This window comes from Orycteropus afer, unplaced genomic scaffold, assembly GCF_000298275.1.
Source record: "Orycteropus afer afer isolate SDZICR_OR568_19922 unplaced genomic scaffold, OryAfe1.0 scaffold00219, whole genome shotgun sequence".
In the NCBI taxonomy this organism is placed as follows: Eukaryota; Metazoa; Chordata; class Mammalia; order Tubulidentata; family Orycteropodidae; genus Orycteropus; species Orycteropus afer.
This window is the reverse complement of record NW_006921806.1, coordinates 1,577,500-1,596,477: the sequence shown is the minus strand read 5'-3', so window position 1 is coordinate 1,596,477 and position 18,978 is coordinate 1,577,500. Positions and strand designations below refer to the sequence as shown.

Below are 18,978 nucleotides of genomic sequence, written 5' to 3'. Positions count from 1 at the left end.
CCTGAGCTTGGAGGGCAGTGGGTGGGTGCATAGCTGCCAGGTGCCCTGTGTTGAGCTCTTAGCACCTTTGTAGAGTCTGGTGCAGTAAACTTTTGTTGATTCATTTCATCAGATGAGACCATAGGGCAAGTCCTGATGGCAGTCTCCAAGCCTTGTTTGCAATGTTAGAATGAAAGGTTTGGTAGAACCCCAGTACATGAATTAAGTAAAGTGTTTTCTCTGCCATCTCTTTAGAGCAGGGTTTGAAAACACTGAGCTTCCAAATTAGAGTGGGGCTGGTTTTCAGGAGAGATTGACGTGTGTTCTAGCCCTTTGTCCAGCTCTGTGATGTCTGGTTGCCTGAGTGGTTCAGCAGTTCTGATTGTTCTGTGCTGTGTCATGTCAGGTTTGCTTTATCATCACTGGTTCTTGCCCAAATGGGAAGAACATGACAGTGTCAGCCTGAGCCACATTCAGTGTTTGGTCAACATTTTGCATCGTATTTGAGGAAACTAGTAATGATGTGGTACATAAAAACAAGGAGCCAATGGATACCTTTAAAAAGAATTGTTGAGAGAGCATTGATGTGAAAGATAGTGTGTTATCCTGTGAAAATACAGTGCATATAAGTCAGCAAAGACTTACAGTTACAAATATCACAAAAATAATTAGTATTAGGTCTTAATTTGTGAGGAAATCCACCCATTTTAAACAAAGAATTGCTATATGCTTGGAAAAATAACACCTTCATCTCAAAATGTAGTACTCACTATATTGTCACCGAAAAAATAAGAATGGAAGTAAGAAGGAAAATCTTCTGGAACATAAGAGACCTTGGTTACCTGTTAGTAGAAACAGTTTAAAGCCTGTTGTTGTTGTTGTTGTGTGCCATCGAGTTGGACACGATTCGTAACGACTCCCCCTTGGGTTTCCAAGGGGGTATCACTACGGAAGTAGATTGCCGAACCTTCCTTCCAAGGAGTGGCTGATGGGTTTGAACCACCAGCCTTCTGGTTAGCAGTCAAGTGCCTTAAGCACTACGCTGCCAGAGCTCCTAGTTTAAAGCTTAGGATTGTTAATTTTAATTTGAGTTAAAGCTATCAGAGTTCCAAGAAAAGAATTGATGTCCATTGCTTTAACTCAGCAAAATGATTGAACAGTGTTAATAGGTTTTGGCAAATGAATATGATTAGCACTGTGGATACTAGTGAAGAAAAATACATTAGTTGTAAGTTCATAATTTTTAAATGCTTTTAATTTTTTCTATAAGGAATTGTTATAAATTTTGTTTCTTTACCCTTATTTTATTTTATTTTTTTTTCCACAGAGGACCTTCATCCAGAGCTTTGGAAATTTAATGAATTTAATTATTAACCAATGTAATAAGCACTTTTTTTCTCTCTCTCTTTTTCCCCAAAGTAGAAACAGGAAAAAATGAAACATTAAAAGCAGCAGCTATGAGGCAGAGCCTAAGAGAACTATGGAGACTTCGGATGCCTGCATCATACATGAATCACAGGTGATTTCACCTTTGGATGTGAGAACCTGTGATCAAAGAACATATACATTGCAGAGAGCTAGACACCAGTTCACAGTTCCTGATTAGGGCTATCCCAGACAGATGAACCTTCTCTTGGACCTTGGACGGTATCCACTAACAGTCAGGATACCTCAGGTTACTGGTGTCCTAGATCAAATTGTATCCCCTCAAAATATGTGTCAACTTGGTTATGCCATAATTCCCAGTATTTTTGTGATTACTCTCCATTTTGTGATGTGTTGTAAAATCTTACCTCTGCCTGTGGTTAATGAAGCAGGCTTATTGTTGTTAGGTACCACTGTGCACAACAGAATGAAACACTGCCTGATTGTATGACATTCTCATAATAGTTGCTATGGTTGAGCCCATTGTTGTAGCCAGTGTTCCACTCCGTCTCGTTGAAGTTCGTCTTCTTTTCCACTGACCTTTTGCTAGGCATGATATCCTTCTCTGCGGAATGGTTCCTCCTGATAACATGATGAAAGTATTAGAGACGAGTCTCACCATTCTTGCTTTTAAGGAGCCTTCTGGCTGTATTCCTTCTAAGACAGATTCGTTCATTTTTCTGGCTGTTGTTGTTGTTGTTATGTACCATGGAGTTGGACCTGACTCATAGCGACCCCTCCTTGGTGGGTGAGGCAGTATCACTATGGAAGTAGATTGCCCAACCTTCCTTCCAAGGAGTGGCTGATGGGTTTGAGCCACCAGGCTTCTTCTGGTTAGTCAAGTGCCTTAGGCACTATGCTACCAGAGCTCCTATTCTGGCAGTCATGGTATATGGACTTAGGTTATATTAAAGAGGATTGGGTTATGTGTGTTATGTTAATGAGGCAGGATTAGGGTGGGGTGCATCACTCTTACTTAAGTCACTGCCCTTAGTCAGGTCCAACCCTGATCCAGTATAATAGGTGTTTCTCTGGGGTATATCCTGCATCACCTTTTACAAGAGATAAAAGAAGAGAGCAACAAGCAAACAGAAAGAGGGACCTCAGTACCACCAAAAAAGAGGAGCCAGGAGTGCAGTGCATCCTTTAGAACCAGGGTCCTTGCACTGAGAACCTCATAGATCTGGGAGAAGATTGATGCCAAGACATATGGAGATTTTCAAGAAATGCCGAGTCCACAGATGTTGAAAGGAGACAAGGACCTTTCTCTAGATCTGGCACCCTGAATTTGGACCAAAATGGATGTCTGGAGAGACTGAAACTTGCTTTTTAGTTTGAGTAGCTAAAGTGAATGGAAGAAATGATGAAGTAAAAGAGATGAAAGGAAGATTTCAAAGGGCAGCTTGAAAAGACAAAAGTAAAGTATTACAGTGAAAAATGCAGAATTCTGGAGCTGGAAGACCAAAGAGGAAGGACATGCTCGGCATCGCTCAAGCTAAAAGAACTGAAGAAAGCATTCAACTCAAGTTGCAATATTGAAGGAGTCTATGGGAAAAATATTGAATGATGCAGAACACATCAAAAGATGGAATAAATATACAGAGTCATTGTACCAAAAAGAATTGGTTGACATTCAGCCATTTCAGGAGGTAGCATATGATCAAGGGCCTGTCATATTAAAGGAAGAAGTCCAAGCTGCACTGAAGGCATTGGCAAAAAACAAGACTCCAGGAATTGATGGAATATCCATTGAGATATTTTGACAAATGGATGTAATGCTGGAGGTGCTCACTTGTTTATGCCAAGAAATTTGGGAGACAGATACCTGGCCAGCTGACTGGGAGAGATTGGTATTTATGGCCATTCCAAAGAATGTTTATCCAACAGGATGCAGATATTATGGAATGATATCATTAATATTACATGCAAGTAAAATTTTGCTGAAGATAATTCAAAAAGGGTGGCTGCAGTACATTGATAGGGAAGTGCCAGAAGTTCAAGCCAGATTTGGAAGAGAGGGTGGAACAAGGGATACCATTGCTTATGACAGATGGATCTTGGCTGAAAGCAAAGAATACCAGAAGGATGTTTACTTGTGTTTTATTGACTATACAATGGCATTCGACTGTGAATCATAACAAATTATGGATAAGATTGTGAAGAATGGAAATTCCAGAACACTTAATTGTGCTCATGAGGAACCTGAAAATAGACCAAGAGGCAGTCATTCAAATAGAGAACAAGGGAATACTGTATGGTTTTAAATCAGGAAAGGAGTGTATCATGATTGTATCCTTTCATCATACTTAGTCTGTATGCCGAGCAGACACTGCCTGAGAAGCTGTACTGTATGAAGAAGAATATGATATCAGAATTGGAGGAAAACTCATAAACAGCTTGCAATATGCAGATGACACAACTTTGTTTGCTGAAAGTAAAGAAACTTGAAGTACTTACTGGTAAAGATCAAAGACTACAACCTTCAGTATGAACTACATCTCAGCATAAAGAAAACAGAAATCCTCACAACTGGACCAATAAGCAACATCATGATAAATGGAGAAAAGATTGATGTCATCAATTATTTCATTTTACTTGAATCCATGGTCAACGCTCATGAAAGCAGCAGTCAGGAAATTAAATGATTTACTGCATTGGGTAAATCTGCTGCAAAAGACCTTTTAAAGTGTTAAAGAGCAGATGTCTCTTTGAAGACTAAGGTGTGTCTGATCCAAGCCATTGTGTTTTCAGTAGTCTCATGCGTATTAAAGCTGGACAGTGAATAAGGAAGACTGCAGAAGAATTGATGCATATGAATTATAGTTTTAGTTAAGAATATTGGATATGCCATGGTCTGCCAGAGAAATGGACAAATCAGTCTTGGAAGAAGTACAACCAGAATGCTTCTTAGAAGTGAGAATGGCCAGACTTCATCTCACCTGCTATGCTCATTTGCCAGAAGGGACTAGTCCCTGAAGAAGGATATTATGCTTGGTAAAGCAGAAGGTCATTGAAAAAAGAGGAAGACTCTCAATGAGATGGATTGACACAGTGGCTGCAACAATTGGCTCATACATAGCAAAGATTGTGAGGATGGCACAGGACTGGGCAGTGTTTCATTCTGATATGCATTGGGTCAATGTGAGTCAGAACTGACTCGGCAGCACCTAACAACAGCATATTCTTTCTGGTTTATGTCTCCTTGTTCTATCAGTTACTCAGAGGGATAGATTAACAAATCTCCATTCTGCTCACGGACTTGTTTGTATCTCTTTTTTTTGTTTGTTTCTTCACTATTTGTTCCTTATGTTTTAAAACTCTTATTAGGTACATACACATTTAGGATTGTTTGTTTTTTAGATTAATTGATCCTTTTGTATTTATGAAATATTCCTCTTTATCTCTGGTAATACACCTTTTTTTGAAATCTGCTTTGTCAGATATTAATATAGCTGCATCAGCTTTCTTGTGATTTGCGTTTTTATGGTATGTATTTTTTCCCCACCCTTATGTTTTTGACCTAAGTGTTTATATTTAAAGGGTTTCTCTTTATATAAAATTGGTGTTTTTTTTTTTTTTTTTCCTATCAGACAGTTTCTGCCTTTTAATTAGAGTGTTTAGTCCATTACTATTTAATATAAGTAACTACTGATATGATGAGATACGGTATCTTGCTGGAGTCCCTGGGTATTACAAAGGGGTTAACTTGCTTGGCTGCTTACTGAAAGGTTGGGCAGGGGAGTCCACCCAGAGGCACTTCAGAAGAGAGCTTGGCAATCTGCTTCTGAAAATCAGCCATTGAAGACCCTGTGGAATGCAATTCTGCTCTGACACACATGGGGTTTGTATGAGTTGGAATCAACTCAGTGGCAGCTGGTTCACTCATTAGTATCTTGCTGTTTGTTTTCTTTCTGTCACGTTTCTTCTTTGTGCCCTTCTCCATTCCTGCCCTCTTTTATTTTCAGTAAAGTATTTTCTATAATTCCACTTTGTTTTCTCTATTGGCATTTTAGGTGTATCTTTTTACGTTATTCTTTAGTGGTCACTCAAGAAATTGAAATATACATCAGTAACCTGTTGCAGGTTTTTTTTTTTTTTTAACCACTTCACAATATAAGAATCTGATGAGTTAGTATCACTTACCAGCTCCCAATCTTTTGTGCTTTGTCACATATTTTAATTTTAAAGCACAATATACTGTTTTTGTTGCTTCATACTGTCAGTGTTATTATTTTTAAGGAATAGTCTTTTCTATTTTCCCACATTTGTCTTTTCTGGTGTTCTTCCATTTTTAATATATATAGGCTAATTTCCCTTCAGCTTGAAGAATCTTTCAGAATTTTTTGTAATGTGTACCTGTTTGTGTCAAATTATCTCAACTTTGGTTTGAATAAAATGTGTTTTGGCTCTTTTTTTGAATAAAACTTTGCTTGGTGTGGAATTCTAGGTTTATAGTTTCTTTCATTCTTTAAATATGTCATTCCATTGTCTTCTGGTTTTCACTGTTACTGATGAAAAGTCAGATGTCATTTTTACTGTTCTCTTCAGTGTAGTCTGTCCTTTATTTATAGTGACTGCATTTAGGATTTTCGTTTTAGTTTTTATCACTTTTTATTGTATTTTTACTGCTTGTGCTTAGCTCAGTTTTTTGAATATGGTAGCCTTGCATTACTTTCAGAAAAACATCCACCATTATCTTCTCAGTTATTTCTTCTGCCTCACTTTTGCTCTTTGTTGCACCACCAGTTACATGCAATTTGGATTGTTTGATATTGTCTTACTTGTATCATGCTGTTTTTTTTTTTTTTTTTAATCTATTTCCTTTTTGTACTTCAGATTAGATAACTTATATTGATCTGATCTTGAGTTTACTGTTTCTAAACAAACTGACAGGAGCTCTGGTAGCATAGTGCCTAAGGCACTTGACTGCTAACCAGAAGGCTGGTGGTTCAAACCCACCAGCCACTCCTCGGAAGGAAGGTTGGGCAATCTACTTCTGTAGTGATACTGCCTTGGAAACCCAAGGAGGGGTCGCTGTGAGTTGGGTCCAACTCGATGGCAAATAAAAACAACAAAACAAACTAACTAGACAAATAGATTCAGAAAATATGTTTGCATCAAAATGATAAGTAAGATGTATCTTATATGAAGAGTTTTTCTAATCTGACAAGAAAAGGACAAACAGCCAGTGTAACAACAGTTGGCAAAATAAAGAAAGAAGCAGTTCACAGAACAGTATATCCAGATGGACATAAACATGAAAACTTAATAGTTGAAGAATTGATCTGAAATAACTGTGAGATACCACTTTACACCTATTACTCTGGCAAAAATGAAACACTGTGATTATGCTTGCCAGTACTGAGTGTTTGGACAAAAGGTATTTGTGCATTGCTGGTGAATTGCAAAGTGTTACAACCTTTATGGAAAGAATCCGATATATGTTAAAATGAAAAACATGTATTCTTCACATCTCCAGTTCCACTCCTGACAACCTATTCCATAAGAAAGAAATGTTAATGCACAAGGATGTACATGCATAGGTGTTTATTTTACCATTGTGCGTGGTAGTAACTGGATGCCAAGAGAAAGTCCATCAGTAGGAATGGCTTTAGAATTAAGCTGAATTCATACTGTGGAATGAACATAACATAATTCTACCAATTCTTCTAGAGTTTTTACATAAGATGTTGTATAAATAAGAAAAGCAAAATACAAAAAAAAAAAAAAAGGGTCTGTTACATTTTAAAAAGGAGTCCCAGTGGCACAACATTTAATTGCTTGCCTGCTAATGGAAAGGTCAGAGGTTTGAACCCACCAGCCACTCTGCGGGAGAAAAGACATGGCAATTGGTTCCCATAAAGATTACAGCCTAGGAAGCTCTATGGGACACTTATACATTGTCTTGTAAGGTCGCTGTTAGTCAGAATTTACTTGATGGCATATAAAAACAGCAACATATATATATTTTTTAATGTCAAAAGAATAAAAATACCCTATGTGTGTGCGGGCATGAGTATAGTTACACATGACAAAAGCTTTGAAAAAGTATAGAAGGATATGTACCAGGTGGTTAATACGGGTTACCTAGAGATAGTGGTGAGAGGTGAGGGATGATGATGTGTGTGTAACAAGGGTAGGGAATGGAGAATTATCTAGAAAGGTAAAAACACTGCTCTAAAACAAATTATGTTACTGTAATAGGAAAAAAAGTACAATGGATGTAAACGTGCATTTAAGCAAAATAAAAAATGACAAATGACCGATGAGTACTTAAAAACATGTTAGACCTTACTAATCAAAGAAAGGCAAACAGAAGTAACAAAGACATATAATTTTATCCATCAGGTTGGTGTAGGTTAATGTGATTGATAATATCCATTAGTGATGAAAGTGTAGCTGGCAGCAGTATAAGGAACAAGCTTTCTAGAGGGAGTTTGGTGGTATATATCAAAGTCAGTAGGATTCATGACCTTTGATACATCAATTTCATATCCAGACATTTGTCCTATGAAAATGACCAGAGACCCACAGAATGAATTATGTTCAAGAAAGTTCATCTTCCTTGAGATTTTCTTTTGGCTTTACTCAGGAACAAGAAGCAGCCATTGAACACAATGAGGAAAAGAGCCTCCAGGAGGGTGTGCAGCCTGAGGAGTTTGTGGCCATCGCAGACTATTCTGCTACTGATGAAACACAGGTAGCTGTCTGTGCCTCATGCATAAACAAGTGTGCTCATTAGATCCCATTACTTATGACTTTCAGCATGCTCAGTGGCAAAATTCAATCCAACTATGCCTGTCCTGGGGACCTAACCAAAAGTCACACCAAAGTTAAATAAAGATGTGTTTAAATGTTTGTTGTTAGTTTCCATCAAATCAGCTATAGCAACCCTATGTATAGCAGAAAGAGGCGCTGCCTGGTCCTATGCCAGCCTTGCAATACTTGATGTACCTGACCCCATTGTTGCAGCCACTGTGTCAGCCCACTACTTATCTGTCAGTTTGTCATACTTTGGTGGCTTGCGTGTTGCTGTGAGGCTATAGACTATGCCACTGCTATTTCAAATACCTGCAGGGTCACCCATGGTGGACAGGTTTCAGCAGAGACAGATGTGGAAGAAGGAAGGGCCATCCATGTCTCAAAGAATTGACCAGTGAAAACCTTATGAATAGCAGTCAAACACTGATATGTTTATGTGTTTAGAACCATACAAAACCTTTCTTTTCCTTTCCTAACAAATTCTGACTCCAAGAATGGTATGAAAGACAACTGGGTAAGGAAGAGAATCATCAGCAGGATGGGCAAAGCACACCTATTCCAGTTTCTACTTGAAACCTAGATTAAGAACTTATTCCAGTTAATGAAAAAGTCATGCTATAAAATAGAAATACTTCCTTGAGTATAGGTTTCCTTACTTTGTAATGGGTTTTTTGGAATAAGTCTCCAGTACTAAATTGGCTACTGCATAGTTGAATTACAATGAAGAGGTTGTTCAGAAATTCTGTTCTATGTTGAACTTTTCATTTGCTTTTTTAAAGTATCAAATCATCCGTGCTGTTCTTTCAGTGGGTATTTCCTGAAAAATCTCTAAATCCTGATATTATTTTGTAAATTGTTGCTGTAATTACCCACTGACTACTTTTGAAATTGCTGTGATTTGGCTACCAGGATTTATCACCAAGCCACAGTTGAAATAACAATTACTGGTTTTACTGTTGGATTATTTACTCCTTCCTTTCTTTCTTCCTTCCTTTCACCGCCCCCCCTTCTTTCCTTTCCCAGCTCAGTTTTTTGAGAGGAGAAAAAATTCTTGTCCTGAGACAAATGACTGCTGATTGGTGGTGGGGTGAGCATGCCGGCTCCTGTGGTTACATACCAGCTAACCACGTCGGGAAGCACTTGGAGGAGTATGATCCTGAAGATACGTGGCAAGATGAAGAGTACTTCGGCAGCTATGGAACTCTGGTATTGCCTTTCAGTTTCCCTGTTCAGTTTGCCAGGTGGTGGTTTCTTCTCTCTAGTTTAGATTCTAACTTCAAGAACATAATATCTGGACTTCCTCTATTCATTGTTTGGAGCAATGGTTGACAAACGGTTTTTTGTAAAGGGCCAGATAACAAATAGCTTCACCTTAGTGGGCCATACAGTTTTTGTGTTGCCTCCTTAACTGTGTCTTTATAGCACAAAAGCAGCCAAAGACACCATGTAAGCAAACGAGCATGTCTGTGTTCCAATACAACTTTATTTATGAACACTGAAATTTGAATTTCATATAATTTTCAGGTATCAAAACATTCTTCTTTGAATTTTTTTAACCATTTAAAAATGTGAATACCATCCTTAACTAGCAAAGCCACATAAAATCAGATAGTGGGCTGAATTTGGCCCATAGGCTGTAATTTGCTGACCTGTAGCTTAGAGGTATTGTGAAATGGTAGTAGTAGTGTCAGAACTTAGACGTCTAAGTTCAGGGGGATAATGGAATCAAGATCAGCCCAAGGCTTATTCCTATGAGGTAGAGATCGGACACTCTCCAACCTTTTTACCAGTTCTTAACACCAGCCAGCCTTCCCATGGCACTCTCTGCTGCTTTTCTGGGTTTGATAATTCATTGCAATGGCCATACAGAACTCACAGACCATACTTAACAATTAAATGGTTTATTAAGGAAGTAACAGAGTATAACTTGGGATCAAAATCAGTAGGCTACAACTTAGATCAGGGAGCATGTAGACAAAGTCTGGAAGACCCCCCAAAGTAGAGACCACATCTATTCCTTTGTTAGTATGGGGCAGCTCTCTCAGCTCCCCTTATCTGTGCAAACAAGCAGGCCCTTCTCTCTGCCATGCATGTCCCTCCTCAGCTTTGCAGGCTTCCTCTGGGCCCCCTTAAGACAGATTTCTTGGCCCCTTCAGAACAGGCTTCCTCTCAGCCCCCTCCAAGACTGGTTCCTCAGCACCGTGAAGACAGGCCTCTTTTCAGCACTCTCAGAATAGGCTTCTCTGCTTTCACTCTCCCTTCTGTCAGCCTCTCCACTGCTAACTGACCCAGCTTTATAGCCAGTGTAGCAGTTTTGTTCACCTCTCTTAGCTGCATTCCTAGTAGCAGGTTTTTACTGGCACCATTGACTGCCACAGGGCCACTACCAGGCCTGTCATTACTGGCTTTACCATATGTCCCCTTCTGGTCTTGTTGCTACAGACTCAGCCACAGGGCTTGCCAGCCCTACCACAGGGCCACTTCCTGTCCTATTGCTACCAGCTTTGCCTTCCTGGCTTCTCGCTGTCTTCAACATTACAGCTCATTTAGGAGGTTCCTTGCTTCCTCTCTTGTCTTGCCTCTCTTGCTTTTTCTCCTTTCCTGTTCCTTTCTTTCTTTCTTCTGTCTGCCAACCTCTGTGGGGTTGGCTGCATATAAAAGCAAATTCCTGATCAATTTCAAGGCTTAACCCTCACACTAGGGCCGTGAATGGACCAATCCCCTCTCTCCTTTTGGTAGACCACCCATAAACCAAACCAAACTCACTGCTGTTGAGTCAGATGTGACTCATAGCGACCCCTCCTTGGGTTTCTGAGGCAGTATCACTGCAGAAGTAGATTGCCCAGTCTTCCTTCTGAAGAGTGGTTGGTGGGTGTGAACGTCCAGCCTTCTGGTTAGCAGTCAAATGCCTTAGGCACTATGCCACCAGACCTTCTTGGTAGACCACAGACACTTCATTTTCAAAGTAGGTATAGTTGACTTAATTTGCATAAATATAATGGCCAGTCCCTCCAGAGTACATAAAATAGACCAATCACAGGGCAGTCTGCAGCCCAGAGCCAGGCAAAAAGTATCAAATCATCAAGCTGTTTATAGAAACTCAGTAAATGTCAGTCAGCCTGGACAAAAGTCACAAACCCTTGGGGGTAGAAAATTAGGGCAAAGGTAACTTCTCAGGGCTTAAGGGAAAAATATCTCTAACTGTTTTTCAAAAAAACTAAAGGCAAAAGGCATATAAAGAAACTCATTTTGCCACAAATATTATCTGAACAATAAGATGATGAGCCTTTGTCAATATTGAAACAAATTAAAAGTTTGTTTCTGAGGCATTACCTCTATCTACGGAAGTAGATTGCCCAGTCTTCTAAGGAGTGACTAGTGGGTTTGAACTGCCAGTCTTCTGGTTAGCAGTCAAATGCCTTAGGCACTTATGCCACCAGAGCTCCCCCTCAAAAAAATAAAGTAGAAGTAGTTTTACAAATCAATCAACAATAATACTTCTAAACAACATGTTTATTTATTTATTTATTTTCCAATATGGAGAAGGACCCCATAATTCTATGGTCTAGACAACACTCCTGTTAATATTTTAAAAGTAGATAAAAACAAGTACTTGCAGGATAAATCTCACAAACACAATGTTGAGAGTGAAAAAAAGTAAGACATCAAAGACATTTGATTCAGTGATACGAAGGTCAAAAAGGCAAAAGTTAAAAGTACTGTCTATAGCTATATATATATAGCTGGTGAAAATATGAAGGAAAGCAAGAAAAATGGTTCTTGGAAAATCCAGATAGTGGTTACCTTTAGGAGGGAGGGGTCTGGGTTCAGCAAGGAAGGGAATGGGAAGGTTTGGAATGCTTGCCATGTTCTGGGGTTGCTTGTGTACATGTCTGCTATATAACTATATTTAAGACATTGTACAAGTACCATTTAGTACACTTTTTTGTATGTTATATCAACAGTGTTAAAAACAACACCACAACATTAATGTAGCTTAGAACTTTCAATCCATTAATGAAACATACATAACAAAAACTCAATGTCTGCCTTTCTTCCCTACCAACCACCATCCCAAAGATAACCACTGTTCACTGAGATTTCTTTCAGCAACAGTGTTTATATTCATTACAATGTCTATGTTGTATCTTTGGGAAACACACATTTTTTCCACCTTGTCCTTTTCATGTCATTGTATTATTTTGAAGATTTCTCCATATCAGCACCTATAGTTCTCTATAACAGCTGCAGAGCTTTAGTTTGATTTTATAAGGACTATATTCATGGATACTGGTTATTTAACAGCTCTTTATTATGACACATGCTGTAATATGCATACTACTACATGAAGAAGAAAGCAGAATGAGGATTGGAGGAAGACTCGTTAACAATCTGCAATATGCAGATGACACAGCCTTGCTTGCTGACAGTGAAGAAGATTGAAACACTTACTGATGAAGATCAAAGACTACAACAGCTTCAGTGTGGAACCTTAACATAAACTGAAAATTGTCACAACTGGACCAATAAGCAACATCATGATAAATGGAGAAAAGATTGAAGTTGTCAAGGATTTCATTTTGTTTGGATCCACAATCAACAACCATGGAAGCAGCAGTTAGGAAATCAAGCGACATATTGCAGTTGGGCAAATCTGCTGCAAGGGATCTCTTTAAAGTATTAAAAAGCAAAGATGTCACTTTGAGGAGTAAGATTCATCTGACTCAAACTATGGTGTTTACAGTTGCCTCAATGCATGTGAAAGCTGGAGAAAGAATAAAGGAAACTGAAGGAAGAATTGATGCATTTGAATTATGGTGTTGGTAAAGAATATTGAATATACCACGTACTGCCAGAAGAACAGGAGCTTTGGTGGTATAATGGTTAAAGCATCCAGCTGCAGACCAAAAGTTTGAACGTACCAGCCACTTTGCAGAGAAAGATGAGGCAGTCTACTTCTGTAAAGATTATAGCCTTGGAAAGCCTATACAGTGTCCTCTATGGTTGCTATGAGTCAGAATCAACTTTCTGGTAGTGGATTTTGGCCAGAAGGATGAACAAATCTGTCTTGGGAGAAGTGGCCAAAATGTTCCTTAGAAGCAAGGGTTGTGAGACTTTGTCTCCTGTACTTTGGACATGTTATAAGGAGGGACCAGTACCTGGAGGACATCACGCTTGGTAAAAGAGAAAAAGAGGAGGACCCTCAGTGAGATGGACTGACACAGTGACTGGAACAGTGGGCTCAAACAGAAATGATTTTGAGGATGGCGCAGGACCGGGCAGTTTTTCCTTCTGTTGTACATAGGGTCTTTGTGGGTTGGAACTGAGTTGATGGGACCTAACAACAACAACTCATAAATCCTATTAAACTTTTGCTAGACTTTCCATAGAGTAAACTCTTAGGGTATATACAATTTTTACTTTGGTAGACAATGTCTGCAAAAATGGCAAGGAAGCCACATGTTCTGACCTCTAATCCCACAAGAGGAAGACAGAATTACCATCAATAGCCCAAGGCCTATTCCTGAGAGGCCAGACATGCTGCCTCCCTCCAGTCCTTTCTCCAACTGTTCCTCCCAAAGCACCCACCACCTCTCTTCTGGGTTCGATAATTCGCTGCAGTGTCCACACAGAGCTCACAGATTATGGGGTTTATTAGGGAAGCACCACAGGATACTCAGTCTCTCTCCCAGCCCACCGTCCCTCAGTCAGCAGTCTCTCACAGTCTCTCTCCCAGCAGTGCTGGTCCCTCAGTGTCTCACTCAGCAATGTGTGTCTCTTGCATCTCTTTCCCAGCAACGCCTGTCTCAGGAGCCCGTGTCTCTTTCGGCAGCACGTCTTCCTCAACCAGTAGTCAGAGAGCGTTCTGCCTCTAGGAGGCCTCCTTTTGAGCCCGGCAGGGTGGTCAAACTAGCCAGTCACAGCATCAGAACTCTAAGCACCTGAGAAAGAGTGGGCACCTCCCAGAACATTGTATTGTGCCACGCCCAACAGAAATACTCCACGTGGATAACATTTACAATCAGGAGCTCCTCAGTTGCTCATTTCACCACTGAGTTTACAATGACTTATGGGTAGAAAAGCCATGCTAAGTAATTTACTACACTGCAATGTCGTTTTACACTCCAGGAAGATTCATTAACTGTACTTCTACCAGTGATACATATGTGAGAGTGCTCATTTCCCCATCATAAATCATCAAATAAAAAAAGATTGCCAGCCTAAAAGGTGAAATATGATACATATTGATGTTAATTTCCATTTTTAACTGAGAATGATCATCTTGCATATGCTTATTGCTTTTTATATTTTTTGTTTTTGTAAACTTTCATGTCATTTACCCATTTTTATTTTGACTTACATATGAAATAAACAGCTTAGCCTTATTCATAATATGCTTTGTACTTATTATTTGCCACTCTTTTATTCTCCCATTTTGTTGTTGTTGTTGTTATTTGCTGTCGAGTCGGCCCTGACTCATAGCGACCCCTCCTTGGGTTTCCGAGGCAGTATCACTACGGAAGTAGGATTGCCCAACCTTCCTTCCGAGGAGTGGCTGGTAGGTTTGAACCACTAGCCTTCTGGTTAGCAGTCAAGTGCCTTAGGCCCTATGCTATTTATTCCCACATAGAATTTTTAAATGTTTTATAGTTAAATTTGCCCCCCCCTTTTTTTTCCCTTTGTGGCTTCTGGGTTTTGTGTCCTACTTTGAAAGTATTTTCCCACTCTTTCTTCTAAAACTTTCATGATTTTATTTTTAACATTGAAATAAATCTGGAATTTATTTGTTGTAAAGAGTAAGGTTAAGATTTATTTTTTTCCCCATGTAACTATCCAAGTGTCCTAGCATCAGTTATTGAACAGTCCTCCTTTTCCCTCTGATATGAAGTGCCAAATTTATTAAACCTTAAATTTCTAGGGTCTATTTCTGTATTCTCTGTTTGGTTTCATTGATCTGTTTGTTTCTTCTGCAGTTCCAAACTCTTAATTATTGTAGCTTTGTAAGATCTGGGATAGCAGACCTTTAGAAATTCTCATGGTTTTCAGAATTTACTTGGTTAGCCTTGGATATTTATTATTTTTGAAACTAACTTTATTATGATTTGTTGTGTTCCATTCCTCTATGTCAAAGTGGTTGATGTTTTAATTGGTACTGCATGGAATAAAAAAAACAAACTCACTGCTGTCGAGTCGGTCCCGACTCAAAGTGACCCCTTCTTGGGTTTCCGAGACAGTATCCCCACTCCTCGGAAGGAAGGTTGGGCAATCTACTTCCGTAGTGATACCGCCTCAGAAACCCAAGGAGGGGTCACTATGAGTCAGATCCAACTCGATGGCAGTGGGTTTTTTTTTAATCTCTGTGAAGTAGATTGCCAAGTATACATTAATTTAGTGAGAACTGATATCTTTGTAATATCAACTCTGACTTTCTCCATTACTTAAGCCTGGTTTTATGTCTTTCAGAATTTTGAGATTTTTATCAGATAAAATTATACATTTCTTGTAAAATTTATTTGTAGGAATTTTATGCTGATTGCTACTACTGAAAGTGGTTGAGTGAAGTGTTCTATAAATGTCAATGATGTTAAGTCATTAGTGTTGTTCAAGTCATCTGTATCCTTACTCATTTGATGTTTACTTCAGTTATTCAGATAAGGGTGTTGAAATACCTGACCATGTTGTCTATCTATTTCACCTTGAAATTTTGTCGATTTTTGCTTTGTGTATGTTGAAGCTCTTTTATTAGGTGCAAAACTATTTTGAATTCTGTGTTTTAGATAAGTTATTCCCTATGCTGTTATGAAATGACTGTCCATCCCTGTGCTTTGTCTATTTGATATATCTACTTCATCTTTCATTTGATTAATGTTAGAATGTTATATCTTTTCCTTTTAACCTAGATGTGTCTTTGTAGTTAAAGTAGATTCCATGTAGCCAAGATAGTTGAATCTTGCTTTTTCATTTGATCTGACAATTTCTGTCTTTTAATTAGGAAGTTTAGATCATTTACATTTGAGGTTTTTATTTATATGGTTGAGTTCAACTATACCATCTATTAATTTTTTCTCTTTGTCCCGTCTGTTCCTTGTTCCTTTTTTCTTGCTGCTTTTGGATTAAGTATATTCATATGTGTGTATATATATTTGTATGTATGTGTATTTGTGTGTGTGCATATGTATATGTATATATGTATACATATTTACCTTTTTTTGTGATATGTGTTAAAGTTTACAGTGCAAATTCTTTTTCCATTCAATAGTTCATATACATTTTGTTTCATGACATTGACTATAATCACCAAAATGTAACAGCTCTCTTCCCCCCTCCTCCCTGTGGTTACCTTTTCCCTATGTCCTTTCCTATTCCTACCCTCTGAGCTTTCTTTCTGCATAACGCTGTCCTTCTGACCTCGCATGGTTGATTTTTCTAAGGAGTGCACCTGTATGGTGTAACACTTCATATTATTTGGCTGAAAGGTAAGCCACAAAAGTGAGTTCAATTCCAGGCATGAAGGATGACTAGGGGCCATAGTCTTGGGTGTTTCACTAGTCTTTATCAGACTAGTAAGTCTGGTTTTTTTTGTGGTTTTGAATTTTGCTCCACATTTTTCTCCCACTTTATCCAGGATTTCCAACTTTTATCCCTTTCTGAGTGTTGGCAGCGGTAGTTGGCACCGTCTAGTTCAGGTCTTAGAGATATAGGCTGAGGTCCCCCATGGTCCACTAGTCCCTTGGACTGATTGTTTCATGTGTCTTTGATTTTCTTCATTCTTCTTTGCTCTGGATGAGGAGAGACAAATTGTTGCATCTTAGATGGCTTCTCACAAGCTTTTAAGACCCCAGTTGCTATCATTGAGTATGCTTTATGATTCAACTTTTTTTCCTTTGTTAGTTTATAAGCTACAGCTCTTTTGTTGTGCTTTTTTTAGTGATTATTTTAGAATTTAAAGTATACAATTTTAATTTATCACAATTTACCTTCAAGTGATTTTGTACCACTTCATGTCTAGTGTAAGAATCTTATAGCAATATTCTTACTTTCATGTTTCCATTCCTGTTCTTTATGGTTTTATTATCTGTGAAATAGTAGTGGTAGTAGTAGCATCAGTATCTGTCTGACTTCAGGGGCTATAATGCAAATCAAGATCAGCCCAAAGCTGATCCTTATGAAGTGAAATTCAGACATACCTCCACTCTACAACCTTTTTACCAGTTCTGACACCAGCTGTCCCCCCCATGACATTCTGTGTTTCTTTTGTAGCTTCATAATCTACTGCAGTGGCCACACAACTCACCGACCATACTTAAGAAATAAAAACCAAACCCACCGCCATCAAGTCAATTCCAACTCATTGACCCATGGGGTTTCCAAGGCTGTAAACTTTATGGAAGTAGATTGCCCCATCTTCTTCCTGCAGAGCAGCTGGTGGCTTTGAACTGCTGGCCTTCTGGTTAGCAGCCAGATACCTATGCACTGCACCACCAGAGTTCTTTAAGTAGTTTATTAAGAAACAGGGTACAACAGGATCAGGATCAACCGGCTACAACTCGGGCTATATAGGTAAAATCTCCCTTCTTTAGTGCAGGACAGCTTTCTCCACTTCTCTTGACTGTGTAGGCCTCCTCTCAGTCCTCTGGGGACAAACTCCCCTCCTCCTGTCCCCAAGGACAAGCTCCTCTCAGCCCCCTCAGGACAAGTTCTTTGGAGGGGCGGGGAAGCTTCAGGGCAGGCGCTTCTAGGCCTTGCCATCTGTTAACTGCTGCTGCTCTGGTAGTCACAGCCTATCACTGCCAGCTCTACCACTAGTCCCACTCCAGGCCTGTCACTGTCTTTAGTGAGAGCCCTTGACCAGTATTACAGCTCTTTCAGGAGGTTTCTTACCTCCTTTCTCTCTGCTGTTTTTTTTTTTAATCCATTCTTCCTGCTGCTTTTCTTCCTGCTGCTTTCTGTCTGAAAAAATATCTGTGGGGCTGGCTGCATATATGTGCATACAACTCTTAACAGTTTCAAGGCATGACCCTTTGTGGTGGGACCCAAACTGACCAATCCCCTCTGGATAGGCCACAGAGACTTCATTTGCATAGCATAGCAACCAGTTTCTGCAAGATATACCACAAAGCAGGCTGCTGCCCAGAACCTGACAAAAAGTGTTAAGCTAAGTAGTTACGGCTTACCTGGGAAATGTAACAACCCTCTAGGGTAGAAACCTAGGGCAAATGTAACTCCTCAGGGCTTATAGGTGAAATCTCTCAAGTGTTTTTCCAAAGAACCAAGGCAAAAGGCCATATAAACTTATTGTACCACATTGTCATATGTTTTATTTCATGTTATAGACTTCACAATATGTTGTTAGTATATTTGCTTTAGACAATCAGTTATCTTTTAAAGAGGTTTAAATGTTAAGGAAAAGTATTTCTGTTTACCTACACAGTTGGCCATTTCTGGTGCTCTAAGGTTATGCAGATCTGTATTTTTAACTAAAAACAAAACAAAACAAAATAAAACTCACTGCCGTGGAGTCGGATCCGACTCACAGTGACTCCTCCTTGGTTTCCAAAGCGGTATCAGTATGGAAGTAGATTGCCCAGTCTTCCTTCCGAGAAGTAGCTGGTGGGTTTGAACCTTCAGCCTTCTGGTTAGCAGTCAAATGCCTTAGGCACTAGGTTACCAGGGCTTCTATTTTTTTTTTTTTTTTTTCCAAGACTGTAAATCTTTTTTTTTTTTTTTAATTAGGATTTGGGTGAAGATTTACAGAGTAAATTCACTTTTCATACAGCAGTTCACATATACTTTGTCTCATGTCATTGACCA

The 18,978-nt window shown here is 39.1% G+C and overlaps 1 protein-coding gene across 1 annotated transcript in view; it reads left to right on the top strand.

Moving 5' to 3' along the window:
• Window positions 1–7,939: 7,939 nt before the first annotated feature.
• The window catches only part of PRMT2 (protein arginine methyltransferase 2), a 48,695-nt gene continuing 37,656 nt past the window's right edge, over window positions 7,940–18,978 (top strand). Inside the window, exons 1-2 of the mRNA XM_007948705.1 lie at window positions 7,940–8,104; window positions 9,190–9,372. Of these exons, the coding sequence (XP_007946896.1) occupies window positions 7,940–8,104; window positions 9,190–9,372 (348 nt within the window). The remainder of the gene's footprint in view (window positions 8,105–9,189; window positions 9,373–18,978) is intronic.